The sequence below is a fragment of the Mustelus asterias genome, chromosome 6 (assembly GCF_964213995.1).
Source record: "Mustelus asterias chromosome 6, sMusAst1.hap1.1, whole genome shotgun sequence".
NCBI classification, from domain to species: domain Eukaryota; kingdom Metazoa; phylum Chordata; class Chondrichthyes; order Carcharhiniformes; family Triakidae; genus Mustelus; species Mustelus asterias.
This window is the reverse complement of record NC_135806.1, coordinates 145,881,304-145,902,888: the sequence shown is the minus strand read 5'-3', so window position 1 is coordinate 145,902,888 and position 21,585 is coordinate 145,881,304. Positions and strand designations below refer to the sequence as shown.

At 48.1% G+C, this 21,585-nt stretch overlaps 1 protein-coding gene across 9 annotated transcripts in view; it reads right to left on the bottom strand.

The window, feature by feature from the left end:
- Window positions 1-21,585, bottom strand: part of LOC144495195 (ciliogenesis and planar polarity effector 1-like) — a 216,085-nt gene that overhangs the window by 190,182 nt on the left and 4,318 nt on the right. For all 9 annotated transcript variants that reach the window (XM_078215234.1, XM_078215228.1, XM_078215235.1 and 6 more), the window contains exons 3-6: window positions 8,758-9,500; window positions 8,301-8,512; window positions 6,536-6,616; window positions 5,605-5,754 (exon numbers count right to left, since the gene is read on the bottom strand). In XM_078215234.1, the coding sequence (XP_078071360.1) occupies window positions 5,605-5,754; window positions 6,536-6,616; window positions 8,301-8,512; window positions 8,758-9,500 (1,186 nt within the window). The remainder of the gene's footprint in view (window positions 1-5,604; window positions 5,755-6,535; window positions 6,617-8,300; window positions 8,513-8,757; window positions 9,501-21,585) is intronic.

Below are 21,585 nucleotides of genomic sequence, written 5' to 3'. Positions count from 1 at the left end.
CCGATATACCCCACACTCACTGTAACACCGATATACGCCACACCCCTCACTGTAACACTGATATACCCCACACCCCCTCACTGTAACACCGATATACCCCACACCCCTCACTGTAACACTGATATACCCCACACCCCTCACTGTAACACCGATATACCCCACACCCCTCACTGTAACACTGATATACCCCAGACCCCCTCACTGTAACACCGATATACCCCACACTCACTATAACACCGATATACCCCACACACCTCACTGTAACACTGATATACCCCACACTCACTATAACACCGATATACCCCACACACCTCACTGTAACACTGATATACCCCAGACCCCCTCACTGTAACACTGATATACCCCACACTCACTATAACACCGATATACCCCACACACCTCACTGTAACACTGATATACCCCAGACCCCCTCACTGTAACACTCTGATATACCCCACACTCACTGTAACACCGATATACCCCACACACTCACTGTAACACCGATATACCCCACACACTCACTGTAACACCGATATACCCCACACACTCACTGTAACACCGATATACCCCACAGACTCACAGTAACACCGATATACCCCACACACTCACAGTAACACCGATATACCCCACACACCTCACTGTAACACTGATATACCCCACACACTCACTGTAACACCGATATACCCCACACACTCACTGTAACACCGATATACCCCACACACCTCACTGTAACACCGATATACCCCACACACTCACTGTAACACCGATATACCCCACAGACTCACAGTAACACCGATATACCCCACACACTCACAGTAACACCGATATACCCCACACACTCACTGTAACACCGATATACCCCACACACTCACAGTAACACCGATATACCCCACACACTCACTGTAACACCGATATACCCCACACACTCACAGTAACACCGATATACCCCACACACTCACAGTAACACTGATATACCCCACACACTCACAGTAACACTGATATACCCCACACACCTCACTGTAACACCGATATACTCCACACACTCACAGTACACTGATATACCCCACACACTCACAGTAACACTGATATACCCCACACACCTCACTGTAACACCGATATACCCCACACACTCACAGTAACACTGATATACCCCACACACTCACTGTAACACCGATATACTCCACACACTCACAGTAACACCGATATACCCCACACACTCACAGTAACACTGATATACCCCACACACTCACAGTAACACTGATATACCCCACACACCTCACTGTAATACCGATATACCCCACACACTCACAGTAACACCGATATACCCCACACACTCACTGTAATACCAATATACCCCACACCCCTCACTGTAACACTGATATACCCCACACACCTCACTGTAACACTGATATACCCCACACACCTCACTGTAACACCGATATACCCCACACACTCACTGTAACACCGATATACCCCACACACCTCACTGTAACACCGATATACCCCGCACACTCACTGTAACACCGATATACCCCACACACCTCACTGTAACACCGATATACCCCACACCCTCACTGTAACACCGATATACCCCACCCACTCACTGTAACACCGATATACCCCACACCCCTCACTGTAACACCGATATACCCCACACACCTCACTGTAACACCGATATACCCCACACACTCACTGTAACACCGATATACCCCACACCCCTCACTGTAACACCGATATACCCCACACACCTCACTGTAACACCGATATACCCCACACACCTCACTGTAACACCGATATACTCCACACACTCACTGTAACACCGATATACCCCACACACTCACTGTAACACCGATATACCCCACACACCTCACTGTAACACCGATACACCCCACACACTCACTGTAACACCGATATACCCCACACACTCACTGTAACACCGATATACCCCACACACCTCACTGTAACACCGATATACTCCACACACTCACTGTAACACCGATATACCCCACACACTCACTGTAACACCGATATACCCCACACACCTCACTGTAACACCGATACACCCCACACACTCACTGTAACACCGATATACTCCACACACTCACTGTAACACCGATATACCCCACACACCTCACTGCAATACTGATATACCCCACACACTCACTGTAATACCGATATACCCCACACACTCACTGTAACACCGATATACCCCACACACCTCACTGTAATACCGATATACCCCACACCCCTCACTATAACACCGATATACCCCACACACTTCACTGTAACACCGATATACCCCACACTCACTGTAACACCGATATACGCCACACCCCTCACTGTAACACTGATATACCCCACACCCCTCACTGTAACACTGATATACCCCACACCCCCTCACTGTAACACCGATATACCCCACACCCCTCACTGTAACACTGATATACCCCACACCCCTCACTGTAACACCGATATACCCCACACCCCTCACTGTAACACTGATATACCCCAGACCCCCTCACTGTAACACTGATATACCCCACACCCCTCACTGTAACACTGATATACCCCACACTCACTGTAACACCGATATACCCCACACACCTCACTGTAACACTGATATACCCCAGACCCCCTCACTGTAACACTGATATACCCCACACCCCTCACTGTAACACTCTGATATACCCCACACCCCTCACTGTAACACTCTGATATACCCCACACTCACTGTAACACCGATATACCCCACACACTCACTGTAACACCGATATACCCCACACACTCACTGTAACACCGATATACCCCACACACTCACTGTAACACTGATATACCCCAGACCCCCTCACTGTAACACTCTGATATACCCCACACCCTCACTGTAACACCGATATACCCCACACACCTCACTGTAACACTGATATACCCCAGACCCCCTCACTGTAACACTCTGATATACCCCACACTCACTGTAACACCGATATACCCCACACACTCACTGTAACACCGATATACCCCACACACTCACTGTAACACCGATATACCCCACACACTCACTGTAACACTGACATACCCCAGACCCCCTCACTGTAACACTCTGATATACCCCACACACTCACTGTAACACCGATATACCCCACACCCCTCACTGTAACACTGATATACCCCACACACTCACTGTAACACCGATATACCCCACACACTCACTGTAACACCGATATACCCCACACACTCACTGTAACACCGATATACCCCACACACTCACTGTAACACCGATATACCCCACAGACTCACAGTAACACCGATATACCCCACACACCTCACTGTAACACTGATATACCCCACACACCTCACTGTAACACTGATATACCCCACACACCTCACTGTAACACTCTGATATACCCCACACCCCTCACTGTAACACTGATATACCCCACACACCTCACTGTAACACTCTGATATACCCCACACCCCTCACTGTAACACCGATATACCCCACACACCTCACTGTAACACTGATATACCCCACACACTCACTGTAACACCGATATACCCCACACACCTCACTGTAACACCGATATACCCCACACACTCACTGTAACACCGATATACCCCACACACCACACTGTAACACCGATATACCCCACACACTCACTGTAACACCGATATACCCCACACACCTCACTGTAATACCGATATACCCCACACACTCACTGTAACACCGACATACCCCACACCCCTCACTGTAACACTCTGATGTACCCCACACCCCTCACTGTAACACTCTGATATACCCCACACCCCTCACTGTAACACTCTGATATACCCCACACCCCTCACTGTAACACTCTGATATACCCCACACCCCTCACTGTAACAGTCTGATATACCCCACACCCCTCACTGTAACACTCTGATATACCCCACACCCCTCACTGTAACACTCTGATATACCCCACACCCCTCACTGTAACACACTGATATACCCCACACCCCTCACTGTGACACTCTGATATACCCCACACCCCTCACTGTAACACTCTGATGTACCCCACACCCCTCACTGTAACACTCTGATATACCCCACACCCCTCACTGTAACACTCTGATATACCCCACACCCCTCACTGTAACACTCTGATATACCCCACACCCCTCACTGTAACAGTCTGATATACCCCACACCCCTCACTGTAACACTCTGATATACCCCACACCCCTCACTGTAACACTCTGATATACCCCACACCCCTCACTGTAACACACTGATATACCCCACACCCCTCACTGTGACACTCTGATATACCCCACACCCCTCACTGTAACACTCTGATATACCCCACACCCCTCACTGTAACACTCTGATATACCCCACACCCCTCACTGTAACACTCTGATATATCCCACACACCTCACTGTAACACCGATATACCCCACACCCCTCACTGTAACACTCTGATATACCCCACACCCCTCACTGTAACACTCTGATATACCCCACACCCCTCACTGTAACACTCTGATATACCCCACACTCTTCACTGTAACACTCTGATATACCCCACACCCCTCACTGTGACACTCTGATATACCCCACACCCCTCACTGTAACACTCTGATATACCCCACACCCCTCACTGTAACACTCTGATATACACCACACCCCTCACTGTAACATTCTGATATATCCCACACCCCTCACTGTAACATTCTGATATATCCCACACCCCTCACTGTAACACTCTGATATATCCCACGCCCCTCACTGTAACACTCTGATATACCCCACACCCCTCACTGTAACAGTCTGATATACCCCACACCCCTCACTGTAACAGTCTGATATACCCCACACCCCTCACTGTAACACTCTGATATACCCCACACCCCTCACTGTAACATTCTGATATATCCCACACCCCTCACTGTGACACTCTGATATACACCACACCCCTCACTGTAACATTCTGATATATCCCACACCCCTCACTGTAACATTCTGATATATCCCACACCCCTCACTGTAACACTCTGATATACCCCACACCCTTCACTGTAACACTCTGATATACCCCACACCCCTCACTGTAACACTCTGATATACCCCACACCCCTCACTGTAACACTGATATACCCCACACCCCTCACTGTAACACTCTGATATACCCCACACCCCTCACTGTAACACTGATATACCCCACACCCCTCACTGTAACACTCTGATATATCCCACACCCCTCACTGTAACACTCTGATATACCCCACACCCCTCACTGTAACACTCTGATATACCCCGCACCCCTCACTGTAACACTCTGATATACCCCACACCCCTCACTGTAACACTGATATACCCCACACCCCTCACTGTAACACTCTGATATATCCCACACCCCTCACTGTAACACTCTGATATACCCCACACCCCTCACTGTAACACTCTGATATACCCCACACCCCTCACTGTAACAGTCTGATATACCCCACACCTCTCACTGTGATATGCTGATATCACACACTCATTATTCATAAACCCACACAACACACTAATAATCTGATAATAAACACACTTTTCATGTTTTATTGGGCATCTTGACATCTCACCTTTTGCAATCTCAGACCGTTCTTGGTTTAGTACCTGTCCCACAAGATGTTCACAAAAGTCGAGGGCAGCACAGAGATTGTAGAGGTAGAGGTGGGTGTAAAGAATGGCCAGGCTATATCGCGTCTGCAGGTAAATCACTCTGCCTCTATCTGTAATCAAAAAAAAAGCATGACTTCACAGCATTAGGCCCAGTCCACTGGCAGGATTCAATATGGCCGCACAGAAACAGGGAGAAAATGAGGCAGATAGAAAGATGGAAGAGGAAGCTAAGGGTGAGAGGAGCAGACAGATATAACATACAGTAGGGTCTGGGGTAGGATGTGGGGAGATACACACTGAGCAATTGATGGAAGTGAATACGATCTGGGGCAAGAATCGCCAAAATGTCCCAGCAGCAGCTGGACAGGTGATGCTGCAGCAGCTGGACAGGTGATGCTGCAGCAGCTGGACAGGTGATGCTGCAGCAGCTGGACAGGTGATGCTGCAGCAGCTGGACAGGTGATGCTGCAGCAGCTGGACAGGTGATGCTGCAGCAGCTGGGCAGGTGATGCTGCAGCAGCTGGACAGGTGATGCTGCAGCAGCTGGGCAGGTGATGCTGCAGCAGCTGGACAGGCGATGCTGCAGCAGCTGGACAGGTGATGCTGCAGCAGCTGGACAGGTGATGCTGCAGCAGCTGGACAGGTGATGCTGCAGCAGCTGGACAGGCGATGCTGCAGCAGCTGGACAGGTGATGCTGCAGCAGCTGGAGAGGTGATGCTGCAGCAGCTGGACAGGTGGTGCTGCAGCAGCTGGACAGGTGATGCTGCAGCAGCTGGAGAGGTGATGCTGCAGCAGCTGGACAGGTGGTGCTGCAGCAGCTGGACAGGTGATGCTGCAGCAGCTGGACAGGCGATGCTGCAGCAGCTGTGTGTTCATGTGTATTCTCTTACCTTTGCCCGTCTCCTGCTGAAGTGCCGCCAGCCAGATTTGCACAGACTCCAGGTACGAGCCCAGAAGGAAGGACTCCTCACCTCCAAACAAGACACAACAGAGCAGTGAAAAGACAGCCTTTATTCCCTGTGCTAATCTTCAGCTGAATGGCGGGCCACCTTCAGCAGCTTCTGAAGGCAGCCCCAGTTTGAGATTTGCTTACTTCACAGGGTGGATAAGGTGTGCAACTAGAATGGCCTAACTGAATAAAGTGGCAAACTCTCCTTCCCTAAAGGAAGAGTGAACCAATAGTCAGTGACATATCAGCACAGGGGGAAACCATTCGGCCCACTGAGTCCATGCTGGCTCTCTGTAAAGCAACCCAGTCAGTTCCACTCTCCTGCTCTATCACTGCGAGTCTATTTCTCTCAAATGTCCATCCAATTTCTTAGTGAGATCATTCACTGTCTCTGCTTGTAACCCATTCATGGGCAGTGAGTTCCAACTCATTATCACTCGCTGTATAAAAACATTCATCCTCACATCCCACCTGCACCGCCTGCCCAATTACTTAATTCTATGTCATCTTATCCCATCAGCCAATGGGAACAGCTTTTCTTTTTTTATTCATTTGTGGGACACGGGTGTCGCTGGATGACCAGCATTTATTGCCCACCCCTAGTTGCCCATGGAGGGCAGTTGAGAGTCAACCCACTGTTGTGGCTCTGGAGTTACATGTAGGCCAGACCGGGTAAGGACGGCAGATTTCCTTCCCTAAAGGACATTAGTGATCCAGATGGTCTTTTTCCAACAATCGACAATGGTTTCATGGTCATCGGTAGATCCTTAATTCCAGATATTTTTTATTGAATTCAAATTCCACCACCTGCCGTAGCGGGATCCGAACCCAGGTCCCCAGAATATTAGCTAAGTTTCTGGGTTAATAATCTAGCGATAATACCACTAAGTTTAATTTATTTATTTTTGTCCAAGTAGTTTACGTTAACACTGCAATGAAGTTACTGTGAAAATCCGCCAGTCGCCACACTCCAGCACCTGTTCGGGAATCTAGCATGGCCAGTACACCTAACCAGCACGTCTTTCGGACTGTGGGAGGAAACCGGAGCACCCGGAGGAAACCCACGCAGACACGGGGGAGAACGCGCAAACTCCACGCAAACTCCTCCCAAGCCGGGAATCGAACCTGGGTCCCTGACACTGTGAGGCAGCAGTGGTAACCACTGTGCCACTCCATGACCCCTCAGCTCGAGGGAAACAGGTTCCTGTCTGCGCTCCCTCGACCCCCTCATCATTTTGAACATCTCGATCAAATCACCCCTCAGCCTCCTCTGTTCGAGGGAAAACAACCCCAGCCCCACCCAGCTCTCCACACTGCTGTAATTTCCAAACCCTGGCAGCATTCTTGTCAGTCTCGGCACACTTGGGTGCAGAGGGATACGGGCCAAATGCGGGCAATTGGGATTAGCTTCGGGGTTTAAAAAAAGGGTGGCATGGCCAAGATGGACCGAAGGGCCTGTTTCCATGCTGTAAACCTCTATGACTCGATGACTCTCCAGAACAATTATTTCCTTCTTGTAATATGAGGACCAGAAACTGTGAATAAATTCCAGCATTTTATACAGTTCCAGCATCACATTCTTGCTTTTGTATTCAATCTTCCCTCTAGACTGTCCCAATCAAACAGGTGTTGCATAGTGCTAAATACAAAGTAAAGCTCCCTCTACAAGGTCCGTTTTGATTAGTGTGTTTATTGAATCTCCTTACCTGCCAGAGGTTTGAGCTGCTGGTTTGGTCCCAGCCTCTCTCCCATGGTCTGTAAGGTTGTCTGGACCTGGGACAGGAGTGATGTTAGGATTGTCTCTTCCCCTTCAAGCCTCTTCTTTAACTTGTTGCTGTTTGATGGTTGTTGGAGCTTCCGGAGATGGGAATGGTACTGCAATGCATGCTGGTATAACTGACGCCAGCTGACAGCTAGTCTGTGCCAATGAGATACAAGCTAACGTCATGGAATCTATCACATCAACAATGGTGGAAACAATCTTCCTTCTCAGCAACACTGCCCTGGCCCCTCCAAAACAACCTCCCCCCCCACACACCCAGTTAAATACACCCCTCACTAAGCATCTGACCTTTTCAACTGTCCCTTGAATGAGTCCCTTTATGATTGAGTGGTGTTCCTGTGTGAAAAAGGTCTACATTGATCAATGAGTCTTGCACCTACCTGTGTGATGGCTTTTGGGTTCTTTGCACAGTTTGAGATGGAAGCTGCAGAAAGGTGAGGAGAGAACACTTTTTCTTGGGAGCTACTGGCACTCGGATAGAATCGGACGCTGTGTCCCATGGAAAGTGCAAGAAGCCTTGGGTTTGGAGGGAGTACACTGTGTCCAGATGTACAGACGCCAGCTTAAGTGCCAAGAGGCTGATGAGAAGTGAGTGAGAGAATGAGGCTGGCCCAAATTTCTGAGAAAGAATTAACTTCACAATGTCTGCTGAGAGTTTCACTGCATGTGGTAGTGAATGCTTATACACCCCATCCCAGTTCAGGACAGTTAGACAGTAGCGCAAGAGCTGTAATGTCCTATAAATTCCAGGGCTCCTCCTCAGGGCTTTCTTCACCAGCTTGTTCTTCAGTTTTATGACTGAGCTTGGGAGAGTGGCTGGGGCAAATGGGAGAAGGCGGGCGAACTGCAAGAAGGCCCGTACCGTGTACTGAAGGAGCAGATCTTTACCCTCCATACCCTTAACAGATACCACCATGCTCCAGGCTGTCAACAAGCTGTTCTGGATCTGTCTGAGTTTGGCCTCATGATGGTTTGCTGGCTCCTCCTGCTTGGCATGGAGGGTGTCGAACATGGAGGCAAACTCCAAGTGGCCCTGGTCCATGGTGCCAGGATCAGAGTTGGGAAACCTGGGGTAACGAGTAAGGCAGGGAGTAGCATCAGCCGAATCCTCATCTTCATCAGCCTGCAAAAGAGAAATAAATCAAACTACAGCAAACAGACAAAAACTCCATCAGCAACAGCGAGTGAAAGGATAGTGACAGGATTTGAATAGAAACCTCTCATTAGTCCCAATATAGGCCTCAGAACATAGCCGAGACGAGAACTCCAGAGCAGTACATGATCACTGTTCTGCTCTGGTTAGTTTGAAACATCCTATCTGACTATTCCTGTGGATATTGAAGATTCCACTGCACTGCTGGAAGATCAGCAAGTCTTCCTAATGCATTGGCCAACATTCCTCCCAATGCATTGGCCAACATTCCTCCTGATGCGCTGGCCAACATCCGTCCTAATGCAGGAGATATGCGCATTTAGAACGGAATAATCTCATTAGCGATAGACAGCATGGTTTTGTACGAGGGAGGTCATGCCTCACAAATTTAATTGTAATTAATGTTACCAGGGAGGCAGTGCTTGGTAGACTAACGGGACTGAAGGTGGACAAGTCCCCGGGCCCGGATGGAATGCATCCCAGGGTATTGAAAGAAATGTCAGAGGTAATAGCGGATGCGTTAGTGGTTATTTATCAAAATTCGTTGGATTCTGGGGTAGTGCCGGTGGATTGGAAAACGGCTAATGTTACGCCGCTGTTTAAAAAAGGAAATAGACAAAAGGCGGGTAACTACAGGCCAGTTAGCTTAACGTCTGTAGTTGGGAAAATGCTGGAATCCATCATTAAAGAAGAAATAGCAGGCCATCTGGATAAGAATGATTCAACTAAGCAGACGCAGCATGGATTCATGAGGGGAAAGTCGTGCTTGACGAACTTGTTGGATTTTTATGAAGATGTGACTCGTGCGATTGACGGAGGGGGACCGGTGGATGCGGTGTTTTTGGATTTCCAAAAGGCATTTGATAAGGTGCCTCACAAAAGGTTGCTGAAGAAGATTGGGTCACACGGAGTTGGGGGTAGGGTGTTAGCGTGGATTGGGGATTGGCTATCCGACAGGAAGCAGCGAGTCAGAATAAATGGGTGCTTTTCTGGTTGGCAGATGGTAACTAGTGGCGTGCCGCAGGGATCGGTACTGGGGCCTCAACTATTTACCATTTATATAGACGATCTGGAGGAGGGGACTGAGTGTAGGGTAACAAAGTTTGCAGACGACACAAAGATAAGTGGAAAAGTGAATAGTGTGGAGGGTGTAGAAGGTCTGCAGAGAGATTTGGACAGGCTGAGTGAGTGGGCGAGGATCTGGCAGATGGAGTATAACGTTGACAAATCCGAGGTTATTCACTTTGGAAGAAATAATAGCAAATTGGATTATTATCTAAATGGAAAGAAATTACAACATGCTGCTGTGCAGAGGGACCTGGGGGTCCTTGTGCATGAGACGCAAAAACCCAGTCTGCAGGTGCAACAGGTGATCAAGAAGGCAAATGGGATGTTGGCCTATATCGCAAGGGGGATAGAATATAAAAGCAGAGATGTCTTGCTGCATCTGTACAGGGCATTGGTGAGGCCGCAGCTGGAATACTGTGTGCAGTATTGGTCCCCTTATTTGCGGAAGGATATATTGGCCTTGGAGGGAGTGCAGAGAAGGTTCACTAGGTTGATACCAGAGATAAGGGGTGTTGATTATGAGGAGAGACTGAGTAGATTGGGATTGTACTCGTTGGAATTTAGAAGGCTGAGGGGGGATCTTACAGAGACCTATAAGATAATGAAGGGACTGGATAGGGTAGAGGTGGAGAGATTCTTTCCACTTAGAAAGGAAACTAGAACTAGAGGGCACAGCCTCAAAATAAAGGGGGGTCAGTTTAGGACAGAGTTGAGGAGGAACTCCTTCTCTCAGAGGGTGGTGAATCTCTGGAATTCTCTGCCCACTGAAGTGATGGAGGCTACCTCGTTGAATATGTTTCAATCACGGATAGATGGATTCCTGATCGGTGAGGGAATTAGGGGTTATAGGGATCAGGCGGGTAAGTGGAACTGATCCACTTCAGATCAGCCATGATCTCATTGAATGGCGGGGCAGGCTCGAGGGGCTAGATGGCCTACTCCTGCTCCTATTTCTTATGTTCTTAAATTTGGTTGCGTTTTTTCAGGAGGTGACAAAAACGATTGATGAGGGAAGGGCCGTAGATGTCGTCTATATGGATTTTAGTAAAGCGTTTGACAAAGTCCCTCATGACAGGCTGGTGCAAAAGGTTCAATCTAATGGCATAAAAGGTGAGCTAGCGAGATGGGTGGAGAACTGGCTTAGCCACAGGAGACAGAGGGTAGCAGTGGAGGGGTCTTTTTCCGGTTGGAAGTCTGTGACTAGTGGTGTTCCGCAGGGCTCTGTACTGGGACCTCTGCTGTTTGTGATATATATAAATGATTTGGAGGAAGATGTAGCTGGTGTCATCAGTAAGTTTGCGGACGACACGAAGATTGCCGGAGTTGCGGATAGTGATGAACATTGTCAGAGAATACAGCAGGATATAGATAGGCTGGAACATTGGGTGGAGAAATGGCAGATGGAATTTAATCCAGATAAATGCGAAGTGATGCATTTCGGTAGATCTAATGTAAGGGGGAGCTATACAATAAATGGCAGAACCATCAGGAGTATAGACACACAGAGGGACCTGGGTGTACAAGTCCACAGATCCTTAAAGGTGGCAGCACAGGTGGAGAGGGTGGTGAAGAAGGCATATGGCATGCTTGCCTTTATTGGACGGGGCATAGAATATAAAAGTTGGCATATGATGTTGCAGCTGTATATAACGATGGTTAGGCCACATTTGGAATACTGGGTCCAGTTCTGGTTGCCACACTACCAGAAGGACGTGGAGGCTTTGGAGAGAGTGCAGAGGAGGTTTACCAGGATGTTGCCTGGTATGGAGGGTCTTAGCTATAGAACCATAGAAAATTACAGCTCAGAAACAGGCCTTTTGGCCCTTCTTGTCTGTGCCGAACCATTTTCTGCCTAGTCCCACTGACCTGCACTTGGACCATATCCCTCCACACCCCTCTCATCCATGAACCCGTCCAAGTTTTTCTTAAATGTTAAAAGTGACCCCGCATTTACCACTTTATCCGGCAGCTCATTCCACACTCCCACCACTCTCTGCGTGAAGAAGCCCCCCCTAATATTCCCTTTAAACTTTTCTCCTTTCACCCTTAACCCATGCCCTCTGGTTTTTTTCTTCCCTCGCCTCAGCGGAAAAAGCCTGCTTGCATTCACTCTATCTATACCCATCAAAATCTTATACACCTCTCTCAAATCTCCCCTCAATCTTCTACACTCCAGGGAATAAAGTCCCAACCTATTCAATCTCTCTCTGTAACTCAGCTTCTCAAGTCCCAGCAACATCCTTGTGAACCTTCTCTGCACTCTTTCAACATTATTTACATCCTTCCTGTAACTAGCTGACCAAAACTGTACACAATACTCCAAATTCGGCCTCACCAATGCCTTATATAACTTTACCATAACACTCCAACTTTTATACTCGATACTCTGATTTATAAAGGCCAATGTACCAAAGGCACTCTTTACGACCCTATCCACCTGTGACGTCACTTTAAGGGAATTCTGTACCTGTATTCCCAGATCCCTCTGTTCAACTGCACTCTTCAGAGTCCTACCATTTACCCTGTACGTTCTACTTTGGTTTGTCCTTCCAAAGTGCAATATCTCACACTTGTCTGCGTTAAATTCCATTTGCCATTTTTCAGCCCATTTTTCTAGTTGATCCAAATCCCTCTGCAAGCTTTGAAAACCTTCCTCACTGTCCACGACACCTCCAATCTTTGTATCATCAGCAAACTTGCTGATCCAATTTACCACATTATCATCCAGATCATTGATATAGATGACAAACAACAATGGACCCAACACCGATCCCTGCGGCACACCACTAGTCACAGGCCTCCACTCAGAGAAGCAATCCTCCACAACCACTCTCTGGCTTCTTCCATTGAAAGAAGTTTAACAACACCAGGTCACCCTCTTCTTCCATTGAGCCAGTGTCTAATCCAATTTACTACCTCCCCATGTATACCTAGCGACTGAACCTTCCTAACTAACCGCCCATGAGGGACCTTGTCAAAGGCCTTGCTGAAATCCAGGTAGACAACATCCACCGCCTTCCCTTCATCCACTTTCCTGGTAACCTCCTCGAAAAACTCTAATAGATTGGTTAAACATGACCTACCACGCACAAAGCCATGTTGACTCTCCCTAATAAGTCCCTGTCTATCCAAATATTTGTAGATCCTATCCCTTATCACACCTTCCAATAACTTGCCTACCATCGACGTCAAACTTACTGGCCTATAATTTCCCGGATTTCTTTTGGAACCTTTTTTAAACAACGGAACACCATGAGCCACCCTTCAATCATCCGGCACCTCCCCCGTGAATACTGACATTTTAAATATGTCTGCCAGGGCCCCTGCAAGTTCAACACTAGCTTCCCTCAAGGTCCGTGGAAATACCCTGTCTGGTCCTGGGGATTTATCCACTCTGATTTGCCTCAAGACAGCGAGCACCTCCTCCCCTTTAATCTGTATAGGTTCCATGACCTCCCTACCTGTTTGCCCTATTTCCGTAGACTCCATGCCCGTTTCCTCAGTAAATACGGATGCAAAAAAACCATTTAGTATCTCCCCCATCTCTTTTGGTTCCATACACAGTCCACCACTCTGGTCTTCAAGAGGACCAATTTTATCCCTCACTATCCTTTTGCTTCTAACATACCTATAGAAGCTCTTTGGATTTTCCTTCACTCTGTCTGCCAAAGCAACCTCATGTCTTCTTTTAGCCCTCCTGATTTCCCTCTTAAGTAGCTTCGTACACTTTTTATACTCCTCGAGCATCTGATCTGTTCCTTGCTGCCTGTACATTTCAGACAACTCTCTCTTCCTCTTAATCAGTGTTACAATCTCCCTCGAGAACCAAGGTTCCTTTTTCCTATCTACTTTGCCTTTAATCCTGACAGGAACGGAGAGGTGGCAGATGGAGTTTAATCCAGATAAATGCGAAGTGATGCATTTTGGAAGAAATAATGTAGGGAGGAGTTATACAATAAATGGCAGAGTCATCAGGAGTATAGAAACACAAATCCTTGAAGGTGGCAACACAGGTGGAGAAGGTGGTGAAGAAGGCATATGGTATGCTTGCCTTTATAGGACGGGGTATAGAGTATAAAAGCTGGAGTCTGATGATGCAGCTGTATAGAACGCTGGTTAGGCCACATTTGGAGTACTGCATCCAGTTCTGGTCGCCGCACTACCAGAAGGACGTGGAGGCGTTAGAGAGAGTCCAGAGAAGGTTTACCAGGATGTTGCCTGGTATGGAGGGTCTTAGCTATGAGGAGAGATTGGGTAAACTGGGGTTGTTCTCCTTGGAAAGACGGAGAATGAGGGGAGATCTAATAGAGGTGTACAAGATTATGAAGGGTATAGATAGGGTGAACAGTGGGAAGCTTTTTCCCAAGTCGGAGGTGACGATCACGAGCTCAAGGTGAGAGGGGCGAAGTATAACTCAGATATCAGAGGGACGTTTTTTACACAGAGGGTGGTGGGGGCCTGGAATGCGCTGCCAAGTAGGGTGGTGGAGGCAGGCACGCTGACACCGTTTAAGACTTATCTGGATAGTCACATGAGCAGCCTGGGAATGGAGGGATACAAACGATTGGTCTAGTTGGACCAAGGAGCGGCACAGGCTTGGAGGGCCGAAGGGCCTGTTTCCTGTGCTGTACTGTTCTTTGTTCTTTGAACATACAAACTCTGCACTCTCAAAATTTCTCCTTTGAAGGCCCCCCACTTTCCATTTACATCCTTACCAGAGAACAGCCTGTGCCAATCCACACTTCCCAGATCCCTTCTCATTTCATCAAATTTGGCCTTTTTCCAGTTCAGAACTTCAACCTGAGGACCAGATCTATCCTTATCCACGATCAGGTTGAAACTAATGGCATTATGATCACTGGATCCAAAGTGTTCCCTCACACTCACATCCATCACCTGCCCTAACTCATTTCCCAATAGGAGATCCAATATCGCATCCTCTCTAGTTGGCACCTCTATATACTGATGTAGAAAATTCTCCTGAGCACATTTTACAAACTCTACCCCGTCTAAACCTTTAACAATACGCGAGTCCCAATCTATATGTGGAAAATTAAAATCCCCTACTCTCACAACTTTGTGTTTCTTGCAGTTGTCAGCTATCTCTCCGCTGATTTGCTCCTCCAATTCTCGCTGACTATTGGGTGGTCTATAATACAAGCCCATTAATGTGGTCATACCTTTCCTGTTTCTCAGCTCCACCCATAGGGCCTTTGTAGACAAGCTCCCTAATCTATCCTGCCTGAGTACCGCTGTAACATTTTCCCTGACCAACAATGCCACCCCCCCACCTTTTATCCCTCTGCCTCTATCCCGCCTGAAACATTGGAACCCTGGAACATTGAGCTGCCAGTCCTGCCCCTCCTGTAGCCAAGTTTCACTCATGGCTATAATGTCATATTTCCATGTGTCTATCCACGCCTTCAGCTCATCTGCCTTCCTCACAATACTCCTGGCATTGAAATAGACACACCTCAAAAAATTATTTCCACCACACTCTACCCTTCCATTTGTGATTTTGCTTGAACTAACCTGTCTTTTTACCCCTGCTCCACTATCTGCTCTGGCACTCTGGTTCCCACCACCCTGCAAATCTAGTTTAAACACTCCCCTGTGAGGAGAGATTGGGTAAACTGGGGTTGTTCTCCCTGGAAAGACGGAGGATGAGGGGCGACCTAATAGAGGTGTATAAAATTATGAAGGGCATAGATAGGGTGAACAGTGGGAAGCTTTTTCCCAGGTCGGAGGTGACAAACACAAGGGGTCACGGGTTCAAGGTGAGGGGGGCAAGGTTCAACACAGATGTCAGGGGGACGTATTTTACACAGAGGGTGGTGGGGGCCTGGAATGCACTGCCAAGCAAGGTGATTGAGATAGACACGCTGGGATCGTTTAAGACTTATCTAGATAGCCACATGAACAGACTGGGAATAGAGGGATACAAAAGAATGGTCTAGTGGGCACATGAGCGGCACAGGCTTGGAGGGCCGAAGGGCCTGTTCCTCTGTTGTATTGTTCTTTGCATTGGTCAACATTCCTCCCAGGAGAAGGTGGTGAAGAAGGCATATGGTATGCTTGCCTTTATAGGACGGGGTGTAGAGTATAAAAGCTGGAGTCTGATGTTGCAGCTGTGTAGAACGCTGGTTAGGCCACATTTGGAGTACTGCGTCCAGTTCTGGTCGCCGCACTACCAGAAGGATGTGGAGGCTTTGGAGAGAGTGCAGAGAAGGTTTACCAGGACGTTGCCTGGTATGGAGGGTCTTAGCTATGAGGAGAGATGGGTAAACTGGGCTTGTTCTCCCTGGAAAGACGGAGAATGAGGGGAGACCTAATAGAGGTGTACAAAATTATGAAGGGTATAGATAGGGTGAACAGCGGGAAGCTTTTTCCCAGGTCGGAGGTGACGATCACGAGGGGTCACGGGCTCAAGGTGAGAGGGGCGAGGTATAACTCAGATATCAGAGGGACGTTTTTTACACAGAGAGTGGTGGGGGCCTGGAATGCGCTGCCAAGTAGGGTGGTGGAGGCAGACACGCTGACATCGTTTAAGACTTACCTGGATAGTCACATAAGCAGCCTGGGAATGGAGGGATACAAACGAATGGTCTAGTTGGACCAAGGAGCAGCACAGGCTTGGAGGGCCGAAGGGCCTGTTTCCTGTGTTGTACTGTTCTTTGTTCAATGCATTGGCCAACATTCCTCCTAAAAAATAATTTTTTGTTTTGTGTTTTTTTTAAAACTGTAATCCAGAAGGGGGCCGCGGAGTAGTCTGGGAAGGGTTTTTCTTTTTTTTTTAACACTGCGCAGGTGCCTGAAGTCAGCCAGTCGTGCGCATGAGGTTTAAAAAGCAGGCCGCACTATCCAGCGGGCAGTGTTGTTAGTGGGCAGCGGAGTGAGAGGGAGCAGAGTGAAGGCTGAAGGGCTTTGGCTCAACGGGCTTAGGCGGAAACGGGCGGGGCAGGGTAGTTGTTTCCTGTGCTATTTGAAGGAAGGGGGAATTATGAGTGTGAGGCCAGTTTGTGGTTCTTGGTGTCGGATGTGGGAGGTCCTGGAGTCAGCTAGCCTCCCGGACGTCCATATCTGCACCCGGTGCGTCGAGCTGAAGCTCCTAAGGGACCACGTTGGGGAACTGGAACTGCAGCTCAAAGACCTTCGTCTGGTTAGGGAGAATGAGGAGGTGATAGATAGGAATTACAGGCAGGTGGTCACAGCGGGGCCACGGGAGGCAGACAAGTGGGTCACGGTTAGGAAGGGGAAGGGGAAAGGACAGGTACTAGAGGGTACCCCAGTGGCTGTGCCCCTTAACAATAAGTACACCTGTTTGAGTGCTGTTGGGGGGAGCAGCCAACCTGGGGGAAGCAACAGTGGCCGTGCCTCCGGCACAGAGTCCGGCCCGGCAGCTCAGAAGGGGAGGGAAAGGAGGGGGAAGGCAGTAATAAGGCAGTTGAGGGTGGTGAGGTATTGGGGAAGGTATCAGGGTCAAGGGTGGGTACCGGTAGACAGGAAGGTGGGTTGAAGTGTGTCTACTTCAATGCAAGGAGCATCCGGAACAAGGTAGATGAACTTGGGGCGTGGATTGGTACTTGGGACTATGATGTTGTGGCCATTACGGAGACGTGGGTAGAACAAGGACAGGAATGGTTGTTGGACGTTCCGGGGTATAGATGTTTCACTAAGTGTAGGGAAGCTGGTAAAAGAGGTGGAGGAGTGGCATTGTTAATCAAGGATAGTTTAACGGCTGCGGAAAGGCATTTCGAGGGGGATCTGCACACTGAGGTAATATGAGCTGAGGTTAGAAATAGGAAAGGAGCGGTCACGTTGTTAGGAGTTTACTATAGGCCCCCAAATAGTAATAGAGATGTGGAGGAAGAAATTGCTAAGCAGATTATGGATATGTGTGGGGGTCACAGGGTAGTTGTCATGGGGGACTTTAACTTTCCAAATATTGATTGGAACCTTTGTAGGTCAAATAGTTCGGATGGGGCAGTTTTTGTGCAGTGTGTGCAGGAGGGTTTCCTGACACAATATGTGGATAGGCCAACAACAGGTGAGGCCACATTGGATTTGGTACTGGGAAATGAACCGGGCCACGTGTTAGATTTGGTTGTGGGAGAGCACTTTGGAGATAGTGACCACAATTCGGTGTCTTTTGTTATTGCAATGGAGAGGGATAGGGCCGTACGGCAGGACAAGGTTTATAATTGGGGAGAGGTAATTATGATGCGATTAGGCAAGAATTAGGGGGCATAAGATGGGAACAGAAACTGTCAGGGAAAGGCACTCATGAAAAGTGGAACTTTTTCAAGTAACAAATACTGGGTGTCCTTGATAGGTATGTCCCTGTCAGGCAGGGAGGAAATGGCCGAGTGAGGAAACCATGGTTCACGAAAGAGGTGGAATGTCTTGTGAAAAGGAAGAGGGAAGCTTATGTAGGGATGAGGAAACAAGGTTCAGATGGCTCGATTGAGGGTTACAAGTTAGCAAGGAACGAGCTGAAAAAGGGGCTTAGGAGAGCTAGAAGTCCTTGGCGGGTCGGATCAAGGAAAACCCCAAGGCTTTTTACTCTTATGTGAGGAATAAAAGAATGACCAGGGTGAGGTTAGGGCCGGTCAAGGACAGTAGTGGGAACTTGTGTGTGGAGTAAGTAGAGATAGGCGAGGTGATGGATGAATACTTTTCTTCAGTGTTCACCAAGGAGAGGGGCCATGTTTTTGAGGAAGAGAAGGTGTTACAGGCTAATAGACTGGAGGAAATAGATGTTCGGAAGGTCGATAAGTCCCCTGGGCCTGATGAAATGTATCCTAGGATTCTTTGGGAGGCAAGGGATGAGATTGCAGAGCCTTTGGCGTTGATCTTTGGGTCCTCGCTGTCCACGGGGATGGTGCCAGAGGACTGGAGAATGGCGAATGTTGTTCCTCTGTTTAAGAAAGGGAATAGAAATGACCCTGGTAATTATAGACCGGTTAGTCTTACTTCGGTGGTTGGTAAATTGATGGAAAAGGTCCTTAGGGATGGGATTTACGACCATTTAGAAAGATGCGGATTAATCCGAGATAGTCAGCACGGATTCGTGAAGGGCAAGTCGTGCCTCACAAATTTGATAGAATTTTTTGAGGAGGTAACTAAGTGTGTTGATGAAGGTAGGGCAGTTGATGTCATATACATGGATTTTAGTAAGGCGTTTGATAAGGTCCCCCATGGTCGGCTTATGATGAAAGTGAGGAGGTGTGGGATAGAGGGAAAGTTGGCCGATTGGATAGGTAACTGGCTGTCTGACCGAAGACAGAGGGTGGTGGTCGATGGAAAATTTTCGGATTGGAGGCAGGTTGCTAGCGGTGTGCCGCAGGGATCGGTGCTTGGTCCTCTGCTCTTTGTGATTTTTATTAATGACTTAGAGGAGGGGGCTGAAGGGTGGATCAGTAAATTTGCTGATGACACCAAGATTGGTGGAGTAGTGGATGAGGTGGAGGGGTGTTGTAGGCTGCAAAGAGACATAGATAGGATGCAAAGCTGGGCTGAAAAATGGCAAATGGAGTTTAACCCTGATAAATGTGAGGTGATTCATTTTGGTAGGACAAATTTAAATGTGGATTACAGGGTCAAAGGTAGGGTTCTGAAGACTGTGGAGGAACAGAGAGATCTTGGGGTCCATATCCACAGATCTCTAAAGGTTGCCAGTCAAGTGGATAGAGGTGTGAAGAAGGCCTATAGTGTGTTAGCTTTTATTAACAGGGGGTTGGAGTTTAAGAGCCGTGGGGTTATGCTGCAACTGTACAGGACCTTGGTGAGACCACATTTGGAATATTGTGTGCAGTTCTGGTCACCTCACTATAGGAAGGATGTGGAAGCGCTGGAAGGAGTGCAGAGGAGATTTACCAGGATGCTGCCTGGTTTGGAGGGTAGGTCATATGAGGAAAGGTTGAGGGAGCTAGGGCTGTTCTCTCTGGAGCGGAGGAGGCTGAGGGGAGACTTAATAGAGGTTTATAAAATGATGAAGGGGATAGATAGAGTGAACGTTCAAAGACTATTTCCTCGGGTGGATGGAGCTATTACAAGGGGGCATAACTATAGGGTTCGTGGTGGGAGATACAGGACGGATATCAGAGGTAGGTTCTTTATGCAGAGAGTGGTTGGGGTGTGGAATGGACTGCCTGCAGTGATAGTGGAGTCAGACACTTTAGAAACATTTAAGCGGTTATTGGATAGGCACATGGAGCACACCAGGATGATAGGGAGTGGGATAGCTTGATCTTGGTTTCAGATAAAGCTCGGCACAACATCGTGGGCCGAAGGGCCTGTTCTGTGCTGTACTATTCTATGTTCTATGTTCTAGGATGTACTGGCAGTTCTGAATAAACTGAAGGTCGATAAGTCCCCTGGGCCTGATGAAATGTATCCTAGGATTCTTTGGGAGGCAAGGGATGAGATTGCAGAGCCTTTGGCTTTGATCTTTAGGTCCTCACTGTCCACGGGGATGGTGCCAGAGGACTGGAGAGTGGCGAATGTTGTTCCTCTGTTTAAGAAAGGGAATAGAAATGACCCTGGTAATTATAGACCGTTAGTCTTACTTTGGTGGTTGGTAAATTGATGGAAAAGGTCCTTAGGGATGGGATTTACGACCATTTAGAAAGATGCGGATTAATCCCGGATAGTCAGCACGGATTCGTGAAGGGCAAGTCGTGCCTCACAAATTTGATAGAATTTTTTGAGGAGGTAACTAAGTGTGTTGATGAAGGTAGGGCAGTTGATGTCATATACATGGATTTTAGAAAGGCGTTTGACAAGGTCCCCCATGGTCGGCTTATGATGAAAGTAAGGAGGTGTGGGATAGAGGGAAAGTTGGCCGATTGGATAGGTAACTGGCTATCTGATTGAAGTGGAGATGCCGGCGTTGGACTGGGGTAAGCACAATAAGAAGTCTCACAACACCAGGTTAAAGTCCAACAGGTTTATTTGGTAGCAAATACCATAAGCTTTCGGAGCAATG